Here is a 23,117-nt window from a genome sequence, read left to right on the forward strand (position 1 = left end):
CACAAAGGTCCAGCGTAGCCAACTTTTAGAAAATTCTCACTCCATACCATCAAACAAAAATTTCCCAAAAAATACAAGTACTTACCACACTTTGCCCATGCCGGTTATAACTTACCTGAACTAACAAATTATGTGATGCAATGTACCTGTAAACCAAACCATCAACTCTGCAAATTACAATTAAACTGCAACAGAAAATGTACCTCCAACACCAATGATCTCAATACAGAACATTAAAGGAAAAATATTTACTCGTTTTGTATTTATTTACCCCCCCACACACACACGCACACACACAAAGTGGTTAGAAATGTGCTTAAAAAGACTTTTGGCACTTTTGACATTTGCTTTCTTTGAAACAAATAACATTAAGTGTGCCTTGGGGATTTCTGGGTTGGGTTAAATTCACCACCAACCGATTTTACAAATATGCGGGAGGTTGTTTTGTTGTCATTTTACTTTTTGCCGTAGCTTCATTGCTATGGTAAATTACGACGATGTCTTGAAGGCCTCAAACTTCCAAAACACCTCAGACGTCACGATGTCCCTCGGAATTGTGGGAAATGTATTTATTCGAATGTCAACAAAGAAGACGGACTTCCGGGTTTGGCACAATGGCGTAACGTCGGTCACTACCAGAAGAGCGGAACAGTCGAGTCGACTGTCACATGCTCTTGAATGCATCACACAGTTGGTTGTTTGCTGTAAACACCGACCGGGTTCTTCTAGTTTTATCGAGCATCTAATCGTTAGAAAAGGTGAGCGTCGCATATCTAAGCGTCTATGCTTTTTAATACGCCGGTTCAGCGATTTTAATAATTTTAACATCTATTTGGGTTGGTTGAATGACATTTAAGTCACCCAGAGAACTAAAGCATATGGTTGAAAAGTAATATAATGTAACTTGAAATACACACATATTTTTGTCTTTAAATTAAATAGACAGCTAGGTTATTTTGCATTTATTTTTAGTAATTTATTTGCATGCGTATAGCGTATTTAACTTGATAACAGTGTGGGCGTGTTTTTTTTTTTAATTCATCGCATTTCAGGCATTATTCCTTCACGGATAAAATACATGAAGCCTCCATGTCTGTCAGAATCTTATAGAAATTATACTTTGTGGGAGAAATGCAATACAAGAACTAATTTCTCACGCAAAGTACAGTTCAGTTGAGTGTTTGTAGCAGCAATACCAGCAGTAATCCAACCGACAATGGTGCATTCACAACGACATGTGATCCATGTTCCGACAGTATGAATCCTAACGAAGAACAAGATCAAGGTGAAGATTTGGAGGCGGTGACCGGACTGGTTTGTCAAGAGGACGACCTCACAGATGGCCAGTATGTCACATGACACTGTTTTCTACAGGAAACTACGGGGTGTGTCTGAAAACTTCCAGGTCTAATGTTAAAAAAATTCAAATCTAAACTAAGAGCTTTCCCCTTCAGTGTCCAAGATTATTAACCAGTACATCTGCTTAACAGATCCTGTGGCATTTGCCCCATTCAGTGCGCGAGAAGAGGTGATGGTTATGTTAGGACAACTCACCATAACAACTCACCTGTTTACAATGCCTTGAGCATCCTGCACTTCCTAGCAAGAAGAAGCGAGAACAACATTGCTGTTCTGGCGCTACCTCCCTTCTCACCCAACCTGCCATGTGTGACCTTTTTTCTATTCTCTTTAACAAGCTTAAGAGGTTTTGAAGACATGGATGGGCAGTTTTGAAGTTGTGGAGGAGATCGACAGAAAAAGACTGGAAAAGTGTGTTGGACTCCAAGGGCATGCGTTCAAAGATGAAACCTTGTACTAAATTTGAAATGTATCTAATGTGACACCAGTCCTAGAACCTTTCTGACACACCTTGTATATTCATAGGATGATTATCATTGCCGATATGACCCCCGCCCCCTCTTTGTAATCAAGGATGAAAGTTGTCGCCGTGGCAGACCATAAAGTGTTGCTTGTCCGCACCGAGGGTCAGTACAGTGCAGTCGGAAGTCAGTGCTCTCATTATAACGCTCCTCTGGTTAAAGGTAAATCTACTTCCGAACCAAATTGCAACCGTTCAGCTCAGAAAGTATAATTTTACATTGAGCAGATGCATGTTGTTTGGCATTCCAGGAGCACTGGTTGGCAACAGAGTGAGATGCCCTTTCCATGGTGCTTGTTTCAATATTAAAACTGGAGATATTGAGGAGTATCCCGGCCTGGACTCTCTGCCTTGCCACAAAGTAAAATCCATCTCAACTTTTAATATGTCTTTTTTTTTCTTTCTCAACATGTTATTTAAAGTGTCATTCGGTATACATCTGCAATTCATGAAATTATGTTCTATAACTGTTATGTACCTTTGCAGTCTGAAATTAACTCCAATAGAGATGTGTCAATAACTCTTTTCTTGCAAGTATGTCAAGGCTTTGTTTTGACATTGTGTTGATTATAAACAAAATATATATACATTTTTTATTTGTATTTTAAACAGGCTTTCACATGTGATTTATATTGACTCGAGAGGTAATCAAAAAGACTTACCAGTTATATGATGTGCTTTATGGTAACACACATCCTCTCATTATTTTAAGTGTTGTGTCCAAAATGGATTTTGAAGATGTGATCAGAACTGGACCTAAAGTTGTTTTTCAATACTTGCTGTTGTATGGGAGGGTAGCTTCTCCCTCGTCCTCATAGTATGTCAACCATTTTCACAGGTGAACGTTCGAGATGGAAATGTGTACGTTTCCATCAAGAAAAAGGTAAGTGAACGAATTTTAAGTTTGCTGAAGTAATGCTGAATTGACCTCATGTTAACAATTACTTTGTCTTCCCTTAGTCTCTTAAACAGACCAGACGTGTGAAGGAGATGTGCAGTTTTTTACCCAACATCACACATACCATCCTGCTTATAGGAGGGGGTAAGGACTGGTTCATCTCCTCGGTCTATGAATGGATCTGCTTCGCAGGATCAACTTGATAGTGATATTCTCCGAGTCCAGGCCCTGCGGCTTTGGTGTGTGCTGAGACTCTCCGTCAGAACTGCTACCAGGGCCGAATCGTCATGGTAACCAAAGACTCTTTGCCTCCTTATGACAAGCCCAAGATGAGTAAGGTAAGACTTTGCCCGACCTTGCACTTTTCTTTAATGAAGTACATTTGTCTAATGCGGTGGAAAATCTGGGCGATCGATCAGCCTTTCAAAATATCTTTGTACGCACTCCCCGTTATTTTCGCCTGTCTCTTCTCTTCGTGGCAATCCTTTTCTTCCTTGACAATCATGCCATGTTTTTGTGGACAGGGCTCATCATTGCCATCACTGCTATCCTTCTGTGATGGTAGTAGAAAAAAGTTCACATAACGGCGAAGCAAAAAGCTGACATCTTGTAATGTCATGCGGCATTGACGGCAATTTTTACGGGGCATTAAAGGAATTTTTTTTTCAAGCTCTATGTCTAAATCTAATTGTACCACTTTAAGGACGTTCAACCGAAGAGGTTCCACTATTTTTCCATTTGTGCCATTAGCTAGTAGATTTCCAAGAAAAATATCCATGGAAGTGTTGTGAGGATAAGCGGCTCAGATAATGGATGGATGTCATCTTGTTTCAGGGTTTGAATGAGAACAGCAGCAGCATTGTCCTCCGGTCTGATGAATTTTTTCAACAATTTGGGATAGAAGTACGGACAGAACAAGAGGTGATATAGAAAGGTTGTGTCATATTTTATTTTAATGATCTGCTACAAAGGCTTACATTCTCTGGTCTTCAGGCGGTGAGTGTAAACACGCGAGATAAAGCGGTGACGATGAAGGATGGCTCATTGCTGCATTATGACCAGCTTCTTATCTCAACAGGCTGCAGGCAAGACTTATCTTACTCTCAACAACACCTTTTTTTCTTTTCATACTTGAAAACACATGTGAAAAATGTTGATATCCACAGAGCGAGGCCACTCACTTGTCCCGGTAGTGACCTGAGAGGAGTGAAGTTACTGCAGCGGTACCAAGACGCCAAAGACATCCATGCTTCCTGCCTGGGCCGCAAGGCTGTTGTCGTTGGAGCCTCCTTCATCGGTTGTCAAGTTTCTTATTCATATGTTTTAATGTATTGCACACACATTTTGTTTGACACCGTCTCAATTGCCACCTCTTTCATATATTCATGCATTTTCATTAGCGCTTGCTAGGCTTGTGAATGAGCTGGAGCTAATCCCAGCCGTTCAGTGGGGTTCGCCTTGAACTGCTCGCCAATCAATCGCAGGCCACATACACATATCCACCGAGTACAATATGAGCTAGGGGTGTCAAACTCATTTCATAGCTCAGGGGCCACATGGAGGAAAATCTGTTCCCTAGTGGGCTGGACCAGTAAATTCATGATCTATAACATAAAACAATTGACATCATTATTATGCAGATTATTGCTATTTGCATGCTGCCCTGGTTCTACCAGTAGTTGAATACACACGTTTATGCATTACTTTGTTTTTTTCCCCAATAAAACAAAGACTATTTCCCAAATCTTCTTGCGGGCCAGATTAAAACGATTTGCGGGTGTCATCCGGCCCGTGGGCCGTAGGTTTGACACCCCCGGTATAAGCTATTTTGTGTCTTTGTGTGTATTTTGTGTCCACACAAGCACTAGGAGAACATTTTCATTTTTCTCATCAGCATACTGATAAGGAAGCAGGGTTTTCTAGTGCAATTAGGAATTAGTACTTTTATGAGGCCAAATTGGTGATGGTAGATGTTCGCTAGCGCCTCTCGTTGTGGTGTGGAAAGCCCCCGGACGACTTGGAGGGATCTACAACAGAGGCATTAAGCAGACATATTTTCAGAGCTCAAACATGTAGAGGTGTGTTGGCACAAGGAAGAGTTCAAACAAGTACAATACATTTATCAAAGTGACGTGGTTTTACGCATGCAGTTGACACACCCAGAGCATATGAGACAATGGTTGATTTTTTTTCATGATTTTGAACTCTTATATACTTGGTGAGTTTTTGTTTTTTTTAGTCATTCAATTTTGACACTTTTTGTGGTGTCAAATGTATTAATTTTTACTGTAAAGGTAATCCAACCACTGTTAGTAGACAAGTATAACAACAATAAAACACTGTCTTGGCGTGGTTAATGAATTACATTTTGACATTCTTAATTGTCATGCAACTGTAAAGAATCCACTTTAAATCAATAACATGCGCGAGACCTTACTTTGGTAAGTGAAATGGGATATGTTGAAGATGGAGTCATTAATGAGCATTCATTCATACGCTTATTTTTCCTTCTCTATTGTTGTTCTTCTCGTATCAGCTTATTCTCGTGTTTTATTTTTTCCTTTAATTGTAGGTATGGAGGTGGCATCCTATCTCGCGAACAAATCTTCCAGTGTGGCCATTGTTGGAACTACCAAATACCCTTACGAACACTCCCTGGGGTCCAAGATCGGCCATATGACCATGCAAGTAAGAAACAATGGTGATGCAACTGTCATTGCGGTGATATTTATTATGGCAACAATTCTAACTCATCTTTTGAAGATGTTGGAGGAACGTAATGTGAAGTTCTACATGAATGACGCTGTCACAGAGATCAGAGGAGAGAACGGCTCGGTAATTCTACTTTTTTACCACTACATTGACTGTGATTGAGCTACCTCCAATCTGGGGGGGGGGATATTTTTGCAGGTGAAAGAGGTCATGCTGAAGAGTGGTATAGTTCTGGAGGCTGATGTGGTGATTGCTGGAATAGGTAATTAATCCTGTTGTATTCCATCTAAGGTAAAGTTTATGCTGCAGCATTGTTAATTACGTATATTTGTCATCTGCAATGGTTAATAATGGTAATAAATGTGTTAAAACATGTGAAAAGTTTTTCACTAATTGTAGTGTTTTACTCGTATTGATGTTATTATCTAACTTTCTTGGCCTATGTCTATGTATGTTTCAGGTGTGATTCCCAATTCTGACTTCCTAGCAGGAAGTGAAGTTGAAATAGAGGCCAGGAAAGCAGTAGTTGTAGACAAGGTGAACTGAACAGTCTGTGGCCATCAATGCTGTGTTAACGACCGAATGCCTGTTGCATATTGTGAAGTGGTGAATTTATGTCACACGTCTTTCTTCAGTTCATGAGGACCAATGTAGCAGATGTTTTCAGTGCGGGAGACGTCACATCTTTTCCTTTGACCATTCGAGGTGATCAACGGGTCAATGTGGGTCACTGGCAAATGTCACAAGCTCAAGGTAGGACTTGGTTCATTTTGATGAGCTTGCAACCATCATCCAGCCTGTGTCTCTCTTTTTTTTCTTTCAGGAAAAGTTGCTGCCCTCAATATGCTAAATATACCCACCAAACTCGAGTCTGTTCCTTTCTTCTGGACTGTGTTGCTCGGAAAAAGTATCAGATACACAGGTAATGTTTTTCTATTTGACTTACAGATTACTTACAACTCTTAATGCCATTTTCCTTTTCATTTCTGCAGGGTATGGGGAGGGCTACACTGAAATCATATTCAAAGGCAAAGTAGAGGAAAGAAAGTTCCTGGCATTTTATATTAAGTAAGTAGATAAGTAATATGTGCTGGTATGAATTATCAAGACTCACATAGTCAAACTATTTCTGTCCCATCAGAGCTGATTTGGGCTAGGCAGTGCATACCCTGGAGTGGTCGCCAACCAAATGCGGCGCTCATGCTGTATTTATAAACAACCATTCACATTCACACCTATGGACAATTTACGGAAATCAAATCTGAGATTTAAACCCTGAACCTCTGAAAGCAGACGTGCTTATCACCAGTACAAGGGATGGATTAGACCACTTATTTCACTCTTGTTTCTCCACAGAGATGATGCGGTAGTGGCGGCGGCCAGCCTCATGTTTGATCCCGCTGTGGCTCAGCTGGCAGAACTGATGGCCGCAGGCCAGCGCATTACAAAAGCGCAGACTCAGTGAGTGTGATTATTCGCTTATACAAAAGAAGCTACATATGTGCAAAGTCGATGTTTAAAAGGTACATTGCACCTACTCTTGCAGGGCGAGCAGTTAGTTCACTCATTTAAATTAAAGAAGACGAAGCAGTAATATGAAGTGGAACCTCTTAATTCAGGTGGCATAAATAATAAAATTCAAAATACAACAAATATGTCTTGGAATAAACTGCTTCAAAAGTCAAATGACGCTACAGGTTTGAGTCAGCGTCATTCATAACTTGGTATCCACCATGTTATATTATGTCAGAGAGCAAATTACAATAATTATTAACGAGAACAACACTTCACTTGAATCACAAGGTTGTGAAAAAAAGATGACATTAGTGCATCATTAAGGTGTTTACTTTCGCACTAAGATGGAGTAGTATGTTGACATTTTTTTCTCCATTTTTTTTTCCATCTATAGTTGTGTTATTTTTGTAAGTAGTTACATGTAGTATGATCCTTTTCTCTATTCAGAGCTGAAGACCTGAGTTGGCTACAGATGTAAGGCGTCCGAAATGCATCTCACTGACAAAGGACACATCCGCCTTCCGTCTTGATCCCATCTCCTCGCAATCTCAAGCATTCTGAAAGCCGGTCAATGTCTGGCTGGCTTGAGCTTACTCGACTGGTCTTATTGCCACCATGACACCAACAACTTCAGAATGGATGTATATGCTTGCCATCAAACTTAATAATACTTTTAACTGAATGATATACACTGCCAGTTAATATATATCAAGTCAGCCAGTAAATACTTTCTGAAGATGCTTCAGTTACAGTGTACTGTATATTATAATGATCAGGTGTAAAAAAAAAAAAAAAAAAAAAAAAGACAGAAACATTCAGGCCTAATGACCTTGTTTACATTTCTAGTAGCTTGGAAGCATTGTCTTTTGTGTTACTCATTTACAGAGTAAGGTCAAGTTTTTTATGATGTAGACGTAAACGGGTAATTTCATTTTTAGCAAATATAAGCACTGACAACATGAAAATAAAATATAGCTGAAAACAGGTGGTAATTAATTAACCACTCCAAGTCTGCAGTATAAAATTGGATGATTGTTAAGGCAGTAGTTATTCCTTTATCTGTACACCAATGTCCATCATTCATTTATCATCTTTGTATGTATGCATTATTTGCATTGTATCTAAATTATCATAAAACATTTCACTAATCATCGTGTCCTTTTTCTATTAGGAGTGAGTCTTTTGTTAATTTGCAATGTCATTTTATGGTTTCGTTTACCGGTAATTGTGGTAGACATACTCCAACCCTGTAGATGGCAGTAAACAGACAGAAATGTTCTCATCCGGGTATTCGTGAGTGGCGCTTGCGCATTTTTTCAACGTAGGCTCATTTCATTTCAGGAGAAAACGTCATCCATCTGACGTATTTGTCGTTACGAATTCAACTAGTCGGCGTACGTTGTCTGACTATCGTCGCTTGTCGTGTGTGATGCAGTTTTCGGTAGACAAACTGCACTGAACGAGACATGTTTTGGTGAAGTGAACGCGCATCCAAACAGATTTTCCAACAAATCGTCGTGGGAGCGAAGGGAGCACGGTGAGTGACGCTGCATGTATTGCTATTACTACAGGCCGCGAGGCCGCTGTGCTAATTTATTAGCTTTTAGCTTGCGCGCCGCCATTACCACGTTTGGCTGTCCTAGCGCCATTGTTGCGCTTAGCGGAACAACACGAAATAAGGTATTTGGTTCTCTCCCACAATAATAGAAGTATTCATAGCGCTCGTTATATTTTAAACAAAAACATTCGTATGACCGAATTTGTTTCATTTTTACAGCGTTGCCGTTCCACAATGGGTTAGCTAACGTTAGCCAGACAGTATTGTTAGCCGAAAGTCGGCTAACATACATCAATAATACTATCATACAGCAATTTGTTTCAACCACATAGTAATCGTTTTTCTTAATCTTGGACTTTATACTTGAGGAATATACTCAAGTGGTCTGAGACTTGATTTGCACATTGAGCCGTGTTTTTACGACTTGGCTATTAGAGAACAGCTAATTCCTGCAGCGAATTTAACTTATGTTGCGTACTTACTCGTTTTATTTGTAGGTGTGAGGCACCATGGCAGTTGCCTTCCCCTTTCGCGGGGTTCCTGCGGGGATTCCACCTCCGGGGGTCCCACTTCCACCACAAGTCCCAGACTACATGACTGAGGAAAAACTCCAAGAGAAAGGTTTGCTGCCTGCAAATGTATTTACATAGGCCCGAGATGACACACTGTGGGTTTATTTCGTTATGTGTGAAATGTCTTGCAGCAAGGAAATGGCAGCAGTTACAGGCAAAGCGCTATTCCGAGAAGAGAAAGTTTGGCTTCGTGGATGCTCAGAAGGAAGACATGCCTCCTGAACATGTCCGCAAAATCATCAGAGACCATGGTGACATGACCAATAGGAAGTTTCGGCATGACAAAAGGGTCTACCTAGGGTAAGATTTGAAAAATACAATATTGTGTAATAAGTTCTTGTTAGTCACTTTATGTGCTATCATCTTCAGAAAATTTCATAGGAAAAAAAATCCCTAGATTTGCATGCTTCAAATACGGGTCCATTGGGTTAAAGTTTTCTATCATCACTGACTGAACAAACCGGTTTGTTTTTTTCTTCTTTTTTAAACAGTGCCCTCAAGTACATGCCCCATGCAGTGCTGAAACTGCTGGAAAACATGCCAATGCCTTGGGAACAGATTAGAGATGTACCGGTACTGTACCACATCACTGGAGCCATTTCATTTGTTAATGAAATACCTTGGGTTATCGAGCCTGTCTACATTGCCCAATGGGGGTAAGGAAGAGTATCCCCGTCTTATTTTCATTAAACTGCTGCTATCGGTTGAGATGGACCACATGTCATTGCATTTTTAAATATTTCTTTTAGTCTCTGTTATTGACCATATGTTTCATTAGACGAGAATTTGTAGTAATCCCTGCTTTCTCTTAGCACGATGTGGATCATGATGCGTCGAGAGAAGCGTGATCGACGACACTTCAAGCGGATGCGATTCCCACCGTTTGATGATGAGGAGCCGCCGCTGGATTACGCCGACAACATTCTCGATGTAGAACCACTAGAGGCCATTCAAATGGAGCTGGACACAGAGGAGGATGGGCCTGTCGTGGAATGGTTGTATGAGCACCAGCCCCTCAAAGACACCACAAAGTAAATTGCCTCTTGGAATGTTTTTGCTATTTTATTATTTGCAAAAGGTTACGCTTACACAGTTTTTTGTTTTTTATTCAGGTTTGTGAATGGCACCACTTACCGTCGTTGGCAGTTCTCACTGCCCATGATGTCCACATTGTACCGGTTGGCCAACCAGCTGCTGACAGACTTGGTTGATTACAACTACTTCTACCTGTTTGACCTCAAGGCCTTCTTCACATCCAAGGCTTTAAACATGGCCATACCCGGAGGACCAAAATTTGAGCCTCTTGTTCGAGACATTAACCTCCAGTAAGAACTGTCAGGCTTCACTAAAACACATTATTTTGGGGACTTTATTTTCAGTTTTTCAACACATGTCCCATGTTGTGATATTTTTTTTTTAGCAAAAAACCTTTTGCTTTGTGTCTTTATCTTCAATAGGGATGAAGACTGGAATGAGTTCAACGACATCAACAAGATCATCATCAGACAACCTATCAGGACCGAGTACAAAATCGCCTTTCCCTACCTTTACAACAACTTGCCTCACCACGTTCACCTCACCTGGTAGGTTTTCCCCATACAGTTAGAAATTCTATGAATTCTTATAGAAAGTCACAAAAGTGATTTGTTGTGAGTATATATTTTATCAGTGTTCTATTAGACATAATGTATTTGTCTTTCAGTCGTTGTAAAATGTTTCTGGTCGCCCTTTGTGCAGGTACCACACACCAAATGTGGTGTTCATCAAGACTGAGGACCCAGACCTGCCTGCATTCTACTTTGATCCACTCATCAACCCCATTTCACACAGGCATTCGGTCAAGGTAAGTGAGGTTCTAAGATAAGCCCAATGTCATATGCACTTGTGTCAGATCTTTTGATTCATAATTCATATTTTGAAACAAAAGCTGACTGCATTATACATCCTCTTACTAAGGCGCACTTGCACTGACCTGTTTGCCTGTGCGTAAGAACTGGAGGAATATTAAAATGAGTGGTGGCTTTTGTTTATCACTGGCTGCAATTGCAGTTGGACTGTCATCATTCAGATATTGCAATCAATACCTAATCTATGAGATTTTTGTGACGAGGTTTATTTGTCACGTTTCTTACATTGTCGTCATTGCTACTTCCTGCTTTCTTGCAGAGTCAAGAACCTCTTCCCGACGATGACGAGGAGTTTGAGCTTCCTGAGTTTGTGGAGCCCTTCCTCAAAGAGACTCCTCTTTACACCGACAACACAGCCAATGGCATCGCTTTGCTATGGGCGCCAAGACCTTTCAACTTGCGTTCTGGTCGCACCAGGAGAGCCATAGATATCCCTCTCATCAAGAACTGGTGAGCGAACAAAAACATTGGCAAATTTACAATTTTTGAAGATGATAAGGCTCCCAGGGCTTCCCCACCCCATCTCAATAGGAGTGTCATTTGTTTTACAGGTATCGTGAGCACTGCCCTGCAGGACAACCGGTAAAAGTGCGTGTGTCATACCAGAAACTGCTGAAGTACTACGTGCTCAATGCTCTCAAACACAGACCTCCCAAAGCCCAGAAAAAGAGGTGTGCCTCACTGGATATTTCAGTTATATTGATGTTCTCTTCTTATAGAATCATATTTACTTTGTCTGCTCGGGTTGTGTGTTAAGATTTTTCTCTTGCTGCCTTGTAGGTATCTCTTCCGTTCCTTCAAGGCCACCAAGTTCTTTCAGTCCACTAAGCTTGACTGGGTAGAGGTCGGCCTGCAGGTCTGCCGACAGGGTTACAACATGCTCAATCTGCTTATCCACCGAAAGAACCTTAACTATCTTCATTTGGACTACAACTTCAACTTGAAGCCCGTAAAGACGCTGACCACAAAGGTGAAAATGAAAAGCCAGAACATGTTCTTTTTGCATAAATACCTCAACATCAAGCTATGAATGGTAACGTTTGAAGCATTTCCTTGTTTAGGAGAACTGTCTGTCTACATTTTGTCCACTTGACACATTGTTTTTGTCTCCCAGGAACGTAAAAAGTCAAGATTTGGCAACGCTTTCCATCTCTGTAGAGAGGTGTTGCGACTCAGCAAGCTGGTGGTGGACAGTCATGTTCAGTACAGACTGGGAAATGTGGATGCATTCCAGGTCAGACTCAATATTTATACCACGAAACCGTATCCTTCTGAGTTATGTAAGCCATTTTGTAGGACTAAACGCAGAAGTGTCTTTGTACTTTTTAGTTGGCTGATGGGCTGCAGTACATCTTTGCTCATGTGGGTCAGCTGACTGGCATGTATCGCTACAAGTACAAGCTGATGAGACAAATCCGGATGTGCAAAGATCTGAAACATCTCATTTACTACCGGTTCAATACGGTAAGTTATAATAGTCAGCCAAACTGCAACTTAAAAATAATTATTAGTCTTCTTGTTCGTTTTTGTATCCAACTTTCATTGTGTCACAGCAGAGAAGCTGCAACCCCTCGTCTTCTTATTCATGTTTTTGTTTAACGCAGGGTCCCGTTGGCAAGGGCCCAGGTTGTGGTTTCTGGGCACCTGGCTGGAGGGTGTGGCTTTTCTTCATGAGGGGCATAACACCACTGTTGGAGAGGTGGCTTGGAAATCTTCTGGCCAGGCAATTTGAAGGTGGGTCACATTCGTATGAAAACCTCACGGTTATCAGTCCCCAACCCTACAAACCAGCTCATGCAGCTTCACTTGATCCAATAATAAAATTATAATCATTCAGTTAGTTATTTTCTATCTAAGAGTTGACAATCGCGGTATGCAAGGTAAAAAATGCTGTGTTCTAGACACTTGCAATGCCATTTTGCACAAACAGTTTGTCTAAAATATCCCTGCAGGACGTCACTCCAAGGGTGTAGCCAAGACTGTGACCAAACAGCGTGTGGAGTCGCACTTTGACCTGGAGTTGCGTGCGGCTGTGATGCACGACATCTTGGACATGATGCCTGAGGGCATCAAACAAAACAAAGCCAGGACCATCCTGCAGCACCTCAGTGAATCTTGGAGGTGCTGGAAGGCCAACATCCCGTGGAAGGTGGGCACCTTGCAAACCTTTGTACAAACATGCATATGTTCTTGTACCCCATGTGATAATAGGAACTACATGTGTTAACCCTTTAAAACTAAAGACCTTAAATTCTGCAGGTACCTGGTTTGCCAACACCCATTGAGAACATGATCCTGCGTTACGTGAAGGCCAAAGCTGACTGGTGGACCAACACGGCCCACTACAACCGTGAGCGAATCCGCCGTGGAGCCACTGTAGACAAGACAGTCTGCAAAAAGAACCTGGGAAGACTGACCCGTTTGTACCTAAAGGCTGAGCAGGAGAGACAGCACAACTACTTGAAGGTATTGCACAGATAAAAATGTATAGTACTATTTGTCTTGTATGAAAACCTCTTACTGAGACGCACTTGCATTGGTCTGTTTGCATATGCATAAGAACTGAAGGAATATTATATTTAAGTGGTAGCTTTTGCTTATTGGCTGCACCGGCAGTTGACTTGCCACCGTTAAGACATTGCTTGTTATAGAATTTAATGGTCTTATTTTATTTTTTAAGGTCGTCAGAAATATTACCATTGTAAAGAATTTTCTCGCCTTTTCAAGTTATGATTTGCTTATAGGATGGGCCCTACATTACAGCTGAGGAAGCTGTAGCCATTTACACTACAACTGTCCACTGGCTAGAAAGTCGACGTTTCTCACCCATCCCCTTCCCTCCACTGTCATACAAACATGACACCAAACTGCTAATCCTGGCTCTGGAAAGGCTTAAAGAGGCTTACAGGTAAGCAGTCCTCCGAGAGTTTAATATTATGTACCTCTTACAAGTTGCCTTCAGTGATGTTCCTTTCTTGTGTCTTCTAGTGTGAAATCTCGCTTGAACCAGTCTCAGAGAGAAGAACTTGGGCTGATCGAGCAGGCTTATGACAACCCTCACGAGGCTTTGTCCAGAATCAAGCGTCACCTTCTCACACAGCGAGCCTTCAAGGAGGTCAGCAATGATTGGAACACCCTCTCTCCCCCAAGCAATGTTCACATGTCACGGATGTGTCCAGACTTGACATTGACTAAGAAATAATTAAGCCTCAAATGAAAATCAGTTATACATTTTTTTTCCCTCCATTGATTTTTGACTATAGGTCATGCCCGTGATCTTACTCATTGCATCACAAACCGCCTTTTCACACTCAGCCCTTGTTCTTTCTTGTATAGGTGGGTATTGAGTTCATGGACCTGTACAGCCACTTGGTGCCAGTGTATGATGTGGAACCCCTGGAGAAGATCACAGATGCCTACCTTGATCAATACCTATGGTATGAAGCAGACAAGAGGAGACTCTTCCCACCTTGGATCAAACCAGCTGACACTGAACCACCGCCACTGCTCGTCTACAAGTGGTGCCAAGGTCAGACATGTCATATCAAGAATTTGTAATATTTACAGACCGTACTTAATCTTTGACAACATAACCCCCCAGCTCCACGGTGCTACCTGGACTAAATTGTTATACTTGTTCTTTGCAGGCATTAACAACTTGCAGGATGTTTGGGAGACTGCAGAAGGAGAGTGCAACGTGATGCTTGAGTCTCGCTATGAAAAGATGTATGAAAAAATCGATTTGACGTTGCTCAACAGGCTGCTGCGTCTTATTGTTGACCACAACATTGCCGATTATATGACGGCCAAGAACAATGTTGTCATTAACTACAAGGTAATCGACAGTGCTTTACTTGAATCATTACTCAAGCTTTTCATTTTCTGCAGTACTAAATGTAAACCTGATTTATTTGTTTGTGTGTACGCAACTGGTTTTGTAGGACATGAACCACACAAACTCTTACGGCATCATCCGGGGACTCCAGTTTGCCTCGTTCATTGTACAGTACTACGGCCTGGTAATGGATCTGCTGGTGCTGGGCTTGCATCGTGCCAGTGAGATGGCAGGGCCACCCCAAATGCCCAACGATTTCCTCAGTTTCCAAGATACGGCAACAGAAAGTGCCCATCCAATTAGGCTGTATTGCCGCTACATTGACCGCATCCACATCTTTTTCAGGTTAGATTGACTCAGCCCTTCCTGTGTGTGTTTGGAAATGGAACTCTTTGGCAGCACATATCTAATGGTCAAAATTACATTAGCATTGTATGTGATCTGCTTAGTCTATGAGTACATTTTTCTATATGTAGAGCCTTGCTTATTAATTGAAATAGCGAATAATAATGTTTTCATGGCTTCATCAGGTTTTCTGCTGATGAGGCGAGGGACCTCATTCAGAGGTACTTGACAGAGCACCCTGACCCCAACAATGAGAACATTGTGGGCTACAACAACAAAAAGTGCTGGCCACGTGATGCCCGCATGAGACTGATGAAGCATGATGTCAATCTGTACGTCCTCAGCCCCATTTTAACATAAATTCACCCATGTTAATGGGGTCTATGAGAAATTTATTTTGTTGTATTTTTCTCCAGTGGGCGTGCTGTCTTTTGGGACATCAAGAACCGCCTGCCAAGGTCAGTGACCACGGTCCAATGGGAGAACAGCTTTGTGTCAGTCTACAGCAAAGACAACCCCAACCTGCTCTTCAACATGTGCGGCTTTGAGTGCCGCATCTTGCCTAAATGTCGAACAAGCTATGAGGAGTTCACCCATAAGGATGGTGTCTGGAATTTGCAGAATGAGGTGAGAAAACACATTGATTAATACCAGAGTTTCTTGCTATCAAAAAGTTTTACAATCGATAATTCAGATGGTTTTGCATATGCTGTAACTGTATTGAATGGCTAATTCATATTATTTTTGCATTTGTAGGTTACCAAGGAGAGGACAGCTCAGTGTTTCCTGCGTGTGGATGATGAATCAATGCAGCGCTTCCACAACCGAGTGCGCCAGATCTTGATGGCCTCAGGCTCAACCACATTCACAAAGGTAAACAGACCAAAAGAGAGAACCCTGCTGCTTAGATCAACATTGAAACTTGTGGTTGTCAAACTAGATTGTGTGTCATAATTTCCCTTTTATATTTCCACCTTTAGATTGTGAACAAATGGAACACAGCTCTTATTGGCCTGATGACCTACTTCCGTGAAGCGGTGGTCAACACACAGGAACTGCTGGATCTGCTGGTCAAGTGTGAGAACAAGATTCAGACGCGTATCAAGATCGGACTGAACTCCAAAATGCCTAGCCGTTTCCCGCCTGTTGTTTTCTACACTCCCAAAGAGTTGGGCGGCCTGGGCATGTTGTCCATGGGGCATGTGCTCATACCACAGTCTGATCTGCGGTAAGTCAGGACCCATCCAGCTTACTGGACTCTCAAGCTAATTATTGGTTAAGTTCTAAAGGCTTACACCCTTCTCTCCCTGCCAGTTGGTCCAAGCAGACAGATGTGGGAATCACCCACTTCAGGTCTGGAATGAGTCATGAAGAGGACCAGCTCATTCCAAATTTGTACCGTTACATTCAGCCATGGGAAAGTGAGTTCATCGACTCGCAGAGGGTGTGGGCTGAGTATGCCCTCAAGAGGCAAGAGGCCATTGCACAGAACAGGTATGTTCTCTTGGCCTATTATTGTTTTAAAATGTGTCTCCACCAAGTAAGGTTGGATTTGGTAATTTATCTGCTGTTGAGACCTTTTAATGTGCTGAACACAGGTGGATTTTATCCCAAAAAAAATGTCAACATTCATATTTCTAATCCCTCAAAGTGGCCGTTCATTTGTGGCTGCTCTATATTTTTTGGAATGCATGTGAATTCAACTGGGTTGCATTTTGGTTGTCTGGACCCAAGAATTTATAGCTTGCATTAACAATACAGAAAGAGAGCTTGAATTCCAACTGAAACAAATGTCCCTTTGTGTTTGTCTCCCAGGCGACTGACTTTGGAGGATTTAGAGGATTCGTGGGACAGAGGAATCCCACGTATCAACACCCTTTTCCAAAAGGACAGACACACATTGGCCTATGACAAAGGCTGGCGAGTCCGGACAGATTTTAAACAATATCAGGTATAGCAGAAGGACGTGTGGTTGAAACGCATGTTATACTTCATGTTGAACCCAATTGTTGTCAGCCTGAACATGTGATACTGACACGTGCAAGTAGATGGCAAACATTGGTGCAAATCTGCATTTTAATTTATCTGTGGATTGCAGGTTTTAAAGCAGAATCCATTTTGGTGGACCCACCAAAGGCATGATGGTAAACTGTGGAACCTCAACAACTACCGAACTGACATGATCCAGGCTTTAGGTGGTGTGGAGGGCATCCTGGAACACACGCTCTTCAAAGGCACTTACTTCCCCACTTGGGAAGGTCTTTTCTGGTGAGAAATTATGCGGAAGCAGTCATCTTAGTTGAAAATATAATATTTATTTTTAATATAGAATTGGATTAAGTGTGCATGAATTTTATTTGTGGCCTGTAGGGAGAAGGCCAGTGGATTTGAAGAGTCCATGAAATGGAAGAAGCTGACAAATGCTCAGAGATCTGGTCTCAACCAAATCCCCAACCGTCGTTTCACTCTGTGGTGGTCGCCTACCATTAACAGAGCCAATGTAAGTCTCCTACTGCAGAATTACTACTTTTCATAATTTGTTTTTGTTGAAGGTGATCGTGGGTGTTTAAAGCTCTACCACAAGATAATGGTTTTCTCCCCCTTCTTGTTTGTAGGTATATGTCGGCTTCCAGGTGCAACTAGACTTGACTGGAATCTTCATGCATGGGAAGATTCCCACCCTGAAAATCTCCCTCATTCAGATCTTCAGAGCTCACTTGTGGCAGAAGATCCACGAGAGCATTGTTATGGATCTCTGTCAGGTTGGTTTTATGTCACTGCTATGGTATTATTTCTGCGGTATAAGAGAAAATAAAAGATTATCACCTCATTTTCCTCTGATACAAATGTGACTGTTTTGGATTCCAGGTGTTTGACCAGGAGCTAGATGCTCTTGAGATCGAGACTGTGCAGAAGGAGACCATCCACCCCAGGAAGTCATATAAGATGAACTCATCCTGTGCCGACATCCTCCTTTTCGCATCCTATAAGTGGAACGTCTCTCGACCATCTCTGCTTGCGGACTCAAAGTATGATTTTTACATCAGAAAATAATTCTAAACTGTTCCAATGCGCTTGTCTGTTCGATCATTTATAAAACCGTTTGAGCGTTGAGTGAATTCTCTGCTGCTTTTGTTGCAGGGATGTGATGGACAGCACCACCACGCAAAAGTACTGGATTGACATTCAGCTGCGCTGGGGCGACTATGACTCACATGACATTGAGCGCTACGCCAGGGCTAAGTTCTTGGACTACACCACAGACAACATGAGTATCTACCCTTCCCCCACTGGGGTGCTCATTGCCATCGACTTGGCCTACAATTTGCACAGGTTAGTACATTGTGAAAATGCGTGGCTGTAAAACAAGATTAACCTTGAGTAAATTTTTAACCTCAACATATGAACATGATGTTTTGCATTTTCTGTCTTTGTACAGTGGCTACGGGAACTGGTTCCCGGGCAGCAAGCCTTTGATCCAGCAGGCCATGGCCAAGATTATGAAGGCCAACCCTGCCTTGTATGTGCTCCGGGAGCGCATCCGTAAGGGTCTCCAGCTCTACTCTTCAGAACCCACTGAGCCCTACCTGTCCTCACAGAACTATGGGGAGCTTTTCTCGAACCAAATCATTTGGTTTGTGGATGACACCAATGTCTACAGAGTCACCATCCACAAGGTGTGTGCTGATTCATATTCCATGTAAAAGAATATTCTTGCTAGTAACATACTATCAGTTATCACTATACAACTTGTCTATAATGTTCAGATGAATCTTTCACCTTTCCCCAGACCTTTGAGGGCAACTTGACAACAAAACCCATCAATGGAGCCATTTTCATCTTCAACCCCAGGACTGGACAGCTCTTCCTCAAGATCATTCACACATCTGTGTGGGCTGGACAGAAACGTCTGGGGCAGGTGAGAACATTGAACATAATTTCCCCATGCGGCAAATTAGTGATCACAATTAGGCTTTTTGTTGAACGACAATTAACAACCATTGTTATTTGAGATGTGACAAACAGTTGTGTCCATTTAGTTGATGATTTGACATTAAAGTAAAACTGTTGGTAGCTACTAATAATGCAGCTTGATTTCCTTGTAGCTTGCTAAATGGAAGACAGCTGAAGAAGTTGCTGCCTTGATCCGCTCCCTCCCTGTGGAGGAGCAACCGAAGCAGATCATTGTGACCAGAAAGGGTATGCTGGACCCTCTGGAGGTAAGACATAATTATTATAACAATGGAGTCATAATTATTAGCTCTGCATATTGACATCACTTCAATGCCTTACATTTCTAATGACATCCTTCGCTTTCACCAGGTCCACTTGCTTGACTTCCCCAACATTGTGATCAAGGGCTCTGAGTTGCAGCTGCCCTTCCAGGCCTGTCTGAAGGTGGAGAAGTTTGGAGACCTGATCCTCAAAGCCACCGAGCCTCAGATGGTGCTGTTCAACCTCTACGATGACTGGCTTAAGACCATTTCATCTTACACCGTGAGTCTTCCTCTGTCCCGCAAAAATTCAGATATTTTAAGATTTGTTTCCCCCCTCCCCCCCATGGTTATTTTGCTGTCATGAAATTACCCAATACTCTAAACTGATTACGTACTTATATGCCTGTGTAAGAAGTTTTTGTGATTTGCTCCATCCATCTCTAGGCCTTCTCTCGACTCATCCTGATCCTAAGAGCGCTCCACGTCAACAATGACCGTGCCAAAGTCATCCTCAAACCCGACAAGACCACCATCACCGAGCCTCATCACATTTGGCCCACTCTCACGGATGAGGAATGGATCAAGGTGGAAGTGCAACTGAAAGACCTCATTCTGGCTGACTACGGCAAAAAGAACAAGTCAGTCTCTTGTCTGGGCTGAACCAAGTTTAATTTATGTGTCAAGCATGAGAAAGAGGACAAAAGAATTGAGCACCCAACATGTCTGCTGCTTCTCCCCCTCCAGTGTGAACGTGGCGTCACTCACCCAATCTGAGATCCGTGACATCATCCTCGGTATGGAAATCTCTGCTCCCTCGCAGCAACGCCAGCAGATCGCTGAAATTGAGAAGCAGACGAAAGAGCAATCGCAGCTCACCGCCACACAGACGCGCACCGTCAACAAACACGGCGATGAGATCATCACTTCCACCACATCCAACTACGAGACGCAGACCTTCTCCTCCAAGACGGAATGGAGGGTCAGGTATGTGGCAGATTGAGTGATTTGTCTAAAGAGGCCTCACTGAAACTACGCAACATATGCTAGTAGAAAGGTGTATATAAATATGAACTTCTCGTTTCTATAGTGTGTGATATATTAGCAACTTAAATTAATATACACGAGAAAGATTGTTTAGTCAGAAAAGGGCTAGTCCCTACCAGGAGGTTAACTTTAGTTTCTGTAGTGAGTAATAAAAGCCCGTTGTACTTCCCCTGCCAGAGCGATCTCGGCTGCCAACCTCCATCTCCGCACCAACCACATTTACGTGTCCTCTGATGATATCAAAGAGACAGGATACACCTACATCCTGCCCAAGAATGTTCTCAAGAAGTTCATCTGCATTTCAGATTTGCGTGCACAGGTATGCCCCAGTAGTTGATAGTTTTACAAATTCGTAATGATTGTCGTCGACTTCGCATCCTTAATTACATCTGTGCAGAATAAACCTGACTAGTATGTATTAAGATTGTTTTCTGTTCCAGATTGCAGGCTACCTGTATGGCACCAGCCCACCTGACAACCCTCAGGTAAAGGAGATCCGTTGTATTGTCATGGTGCCTCAATGGGGGACCCATCAGACTGTCCACCTGCCCAACCAGCTTCCAGGACACGAATATCTGAAAGTAAGATTAGGGAAATCACACTTCCTTTTAAGCAACGTCTCTTTTGTTCTGGATATAATGTAATCCATGTCTAAAATATTTTAAGTATTCATACTGAAATGTCTTCCTCTCCGAAAGGAAATGGAACCCCTCGGTTGGATCCACACACAGCCTAATGAGTCACCGCAGCTGTCCCCCCAGGATGTCACGACCCACGCCAAGGTCATGGCTGACAATCCCTCTTGGGATGGAGAAAAGACCATCATCATCACGTGCAGGTAAACATCAATGCATTGCCAAGAGTTGTTAATAAAAAACATCAATGTGCAACGTCATCCTGCAACTGTGGGGAAAATGGAGAGAAATGCAGGATGGGTGTTCCTTTAAAAAAATGAAATGTGTATATAGTAACCTTATATGAAAGAACGACTTCTCCTTGTTTGCAGGTAGATTTTTTGGGGTTGGGTGGGGGGTGTTGAAATGGTATGATTCCAACCTTTTTTGCTTCTTTACTCTTATAGCAACAACTTAATATTTTTTCATTTCTAGCTTCACGCCAGGGTCGTGCACGCTGACGGCCTACAAGCTGACACCAAGCGGCTACGAGTGGGGCAGACAGAACACAGACAAGGGCAACAACCCGAAAGGTTATCTGCCTTCCCACTACGAGAGGGTCCAGATGCTGCTCTCTGATCGCTTCCTGGGCTTCTTTATGGTACCAGGTCAAGTTTCCTGGAACTACAATTTCATGGGTAAATCCCTTTTCCCTCTGTGTGCTTCACAATAACTTAGTCATTTGTCAGCATCACAGTGTTCAGCTTTAAGGAATAAGATTATCACTCCCCTTCTTAATTTATTTTCCTTCCCTCTTTCCATCCAGGTGTGCGTCATGACCCTAACATGAAGTATGACCTGCAGCTGGCCAACCCCAAGGAGTTCTACCACGAAGTCCATCGACCATCGCACTTCCTAAACTTTGCCTCGTTACAGGAGGGTGAAATCTACAACGCCGATCGCGAGGACATGTATGGTTGAATAGAGAGACTCATTTTTATGGGAGGCGCTGTCAGAATCGCTCTTGTAAAGTTTCTCCTCCTCACATGTAACTGTTTGGACATTTTAATGTTAAAGCAAGACAGCTACTCTTGTAATTCCTCCCATATTTCCTTCAATTTTTTTCACAGTTTCCTCTAGTTGCAGTCAATTTGCTCTCTGTGTTTTTTGAGGGGAGTTCTGGTACATCAAATGTGTATTCATTTGATAATTTTTTTCTCCAGGACTATAGTGTAATATTATGATTGTTTCAAAGGCAGAAGTACTTGTTCTATCATTTGAGAAGTAAAATGTTAATTTCCCTTGTCAGTTAATCCCATACTGAGTTTCTGTGACTTTGTATCTTGGATTTAAATAAAGATGTCATTTTTATACATTTCTCTTATCTACTTCCACTTTTCGTTCCACCACCATACAGTAGCTTTGATTTATTTATTTTTCCCACATTAGTTATCAGTCAGAGATCCATCTACCCATCCATTTTCTGTACTGTTTATCCTCATGAGGGTTGTGGGTGAGTCCAAGACCATCCGAGCAATCTTTGGGCGAGAGACCTGTTATAAACCCTGCACTGGTTGCCAGCCAATCTCAGGGCACGGTATGTAAAGAATGTAGAGAAGTTCATCCAGTTCTTGGGGTGATTCTGAGGTGTTCCCAGGCTAGACAGGAAACATACCCAAAACATCACCAGGGAGGTGTCAAGAAGGCATTCTTACCTGATGCTGGAGACACCTTACTGATCTCGTCTCATTATGGAGGAGCAGCCGCTCTACTGGGCGCCCATCCCAGATGACCACGCTTCTCATGAGAGCCTACACTTATCAAGTCGGAAAGTCGTTACGTCTTGAGAGCGTCGATCAACCTATAAATTAATAGCTTTGCCTTTATCCTGAGCTTTTTCTTCCTCGTTTTTTAAGCAGCTATAATTTAACCTGTGATCCGAACATGTATAAATCCAGTAGTTAGAATAATTGCAATAGAAAGTGGTGCACAACACTGTTGCCTCTGAGGTCAGGGATCGA

General features: G+C 42.2%; 2 protein-coding genes across 4 annotated transcripts; both read left to right on the forward strand.

The window, feature by feature from the left end:
- Window positions 1-599: 599 nt before the first annotated feature.
- aifm4 (apoptosis inducing factor mitochondria associated 4) lies at window positions 600-8,152 on the forward strand. 3 transcript variants are annotated; one of them, XR_015844206.1, is made up of 19 exons: window positions 600-758; window positions 1,257-1,346; window positions 1,933-2,042; window positions 2,131-2,240; window positions 2,718-2,762; window positions 2,840-2,921; window positions 3,003-3,115; window positions 3,612-3,698; window positions 3,771-3,862; window positions 3,944-4,074; window positions 5,350-5,465; window positions 5,541-5,612; window positions 5,688-5,751; window positions 5,950-6,026; window positions 6,125-6,242; window positions 6,313-6,411; window positions 6,482-6,557; window positions 6,631-6,950; window positions 7,452-8,152. XR_015844206.1 is itself a non-coding variant. In XM_088300073.1 (19 exons), exons 2-19 carry the CDS (start codon window positions 1,258-1,260, stop codon window positions 7,480-7,482), a joined length of 1,617 nt encoding a protein of 538 aa, XP_088156199.1. In that variant the 5' UTR covers window positions 600-758; window position 1,257; the 3' UTR covers window positions 7,483-8,152. The 3 variants fall into 3 exon arrangements, 2 of the variants coding, with proteins under 2 accessions (XP_088156199.1, XP_088156200.1); XM_088300073.1 differs by having other exon boundaries at window positions 6,846-6,950; XM_088300074.1 differs by lacking the exons at window positions 600-758; window positions 1,257-1,346 and having other exon boundaries at window positions 1,938-2,042; window positions 2,108-2,240; window positions 6,846-6,950.
- A 201-nt stretch (window positions 8,153-8,353) lies between these two features.
- Window positions 8,354-22,471, forward strand: prpf8 (pre-mRNA processing factor 8). Its single transcript, XM_088300072.1, has 43 exons — window positions 8,354-8,541; window positions 9,060-9,183; window positions 9,266-9,434; window positions 9,626-9,790; window positions 9,947-10,165; window positions 10,247-10,459; window positions 10,592-10,717; window positions 10,872-10,977; window positions 11,301-11,491; window positions 11,593-11,712; window positions 11,822-12,011; window positions 12,156-12,275; window positions 12,371-12,505; window positions 12,646-12,775; window positions 12,994-13,190; window positions 13,301-13,507; window positions 13,786-13,949; window positions 14,030-14,156; window positions 14,378-14,570; window positions 14,689-14,876; window positions 14,983-15,221; window positions 15,407-15,553; window positions 15,638-15,848; window positions 15,978-16,094; window positions 16,202-16,449; window positions 16,536-16,715; window positions 17,037-17,172; window positions 17,320-17,489; window positions 17,592-17,721; window positions 17,837-17,983; window positions 18,090-18,250; window positions 18,363-18,554; window positions 18,661-18,898; window positions 19,012-19,140; window positions 19,328-19,441; window positions 19,545-19,718; window positions 19,883-20,076; window positions 20,183-20,422; window positions 20,660-20,801; window positions 20,923-21,063; window positions 21,181-21,320; window positions 21,592-21,794; window positions 21,923-22,471. Exons 2-43 carry the CDS (start codon window positions 9,072-9,074, stop codon window positions 22,075-22,077), a joined length of 7,020 nt encoding a protein of 2,339 aa, XP_088156198.1. The 5' UTR covers window positions 8,354-8,541; window positions 9,060-9,071; the 3' UTR covers window positions 22,078-22,471.
- The last annotated feature ends 646 nt before the right edge of the window (window positions 22,472-23,117 follow it).

The sequence above is a fragment of the Idiotropiscis lumnitzeri genome, chromosome 7 (genome assembly GCF_059441095.1).
Source record: "Idiotropiscis lumnitzeri isolate Australia: NSW breed Sydney's pygmy pipehorse chromosome 7, RoL_Ilum_1.0, whole genome shotgun sequence".
Classification (NCBI taxonomy): domain Eukaryota; kingdom Metazoa; phylum Chordata; class Actinopteri; order Syngnathiformes; family Syngnathidae; genus Idiotropiscis; species Idiotropiscis lumnitzeri.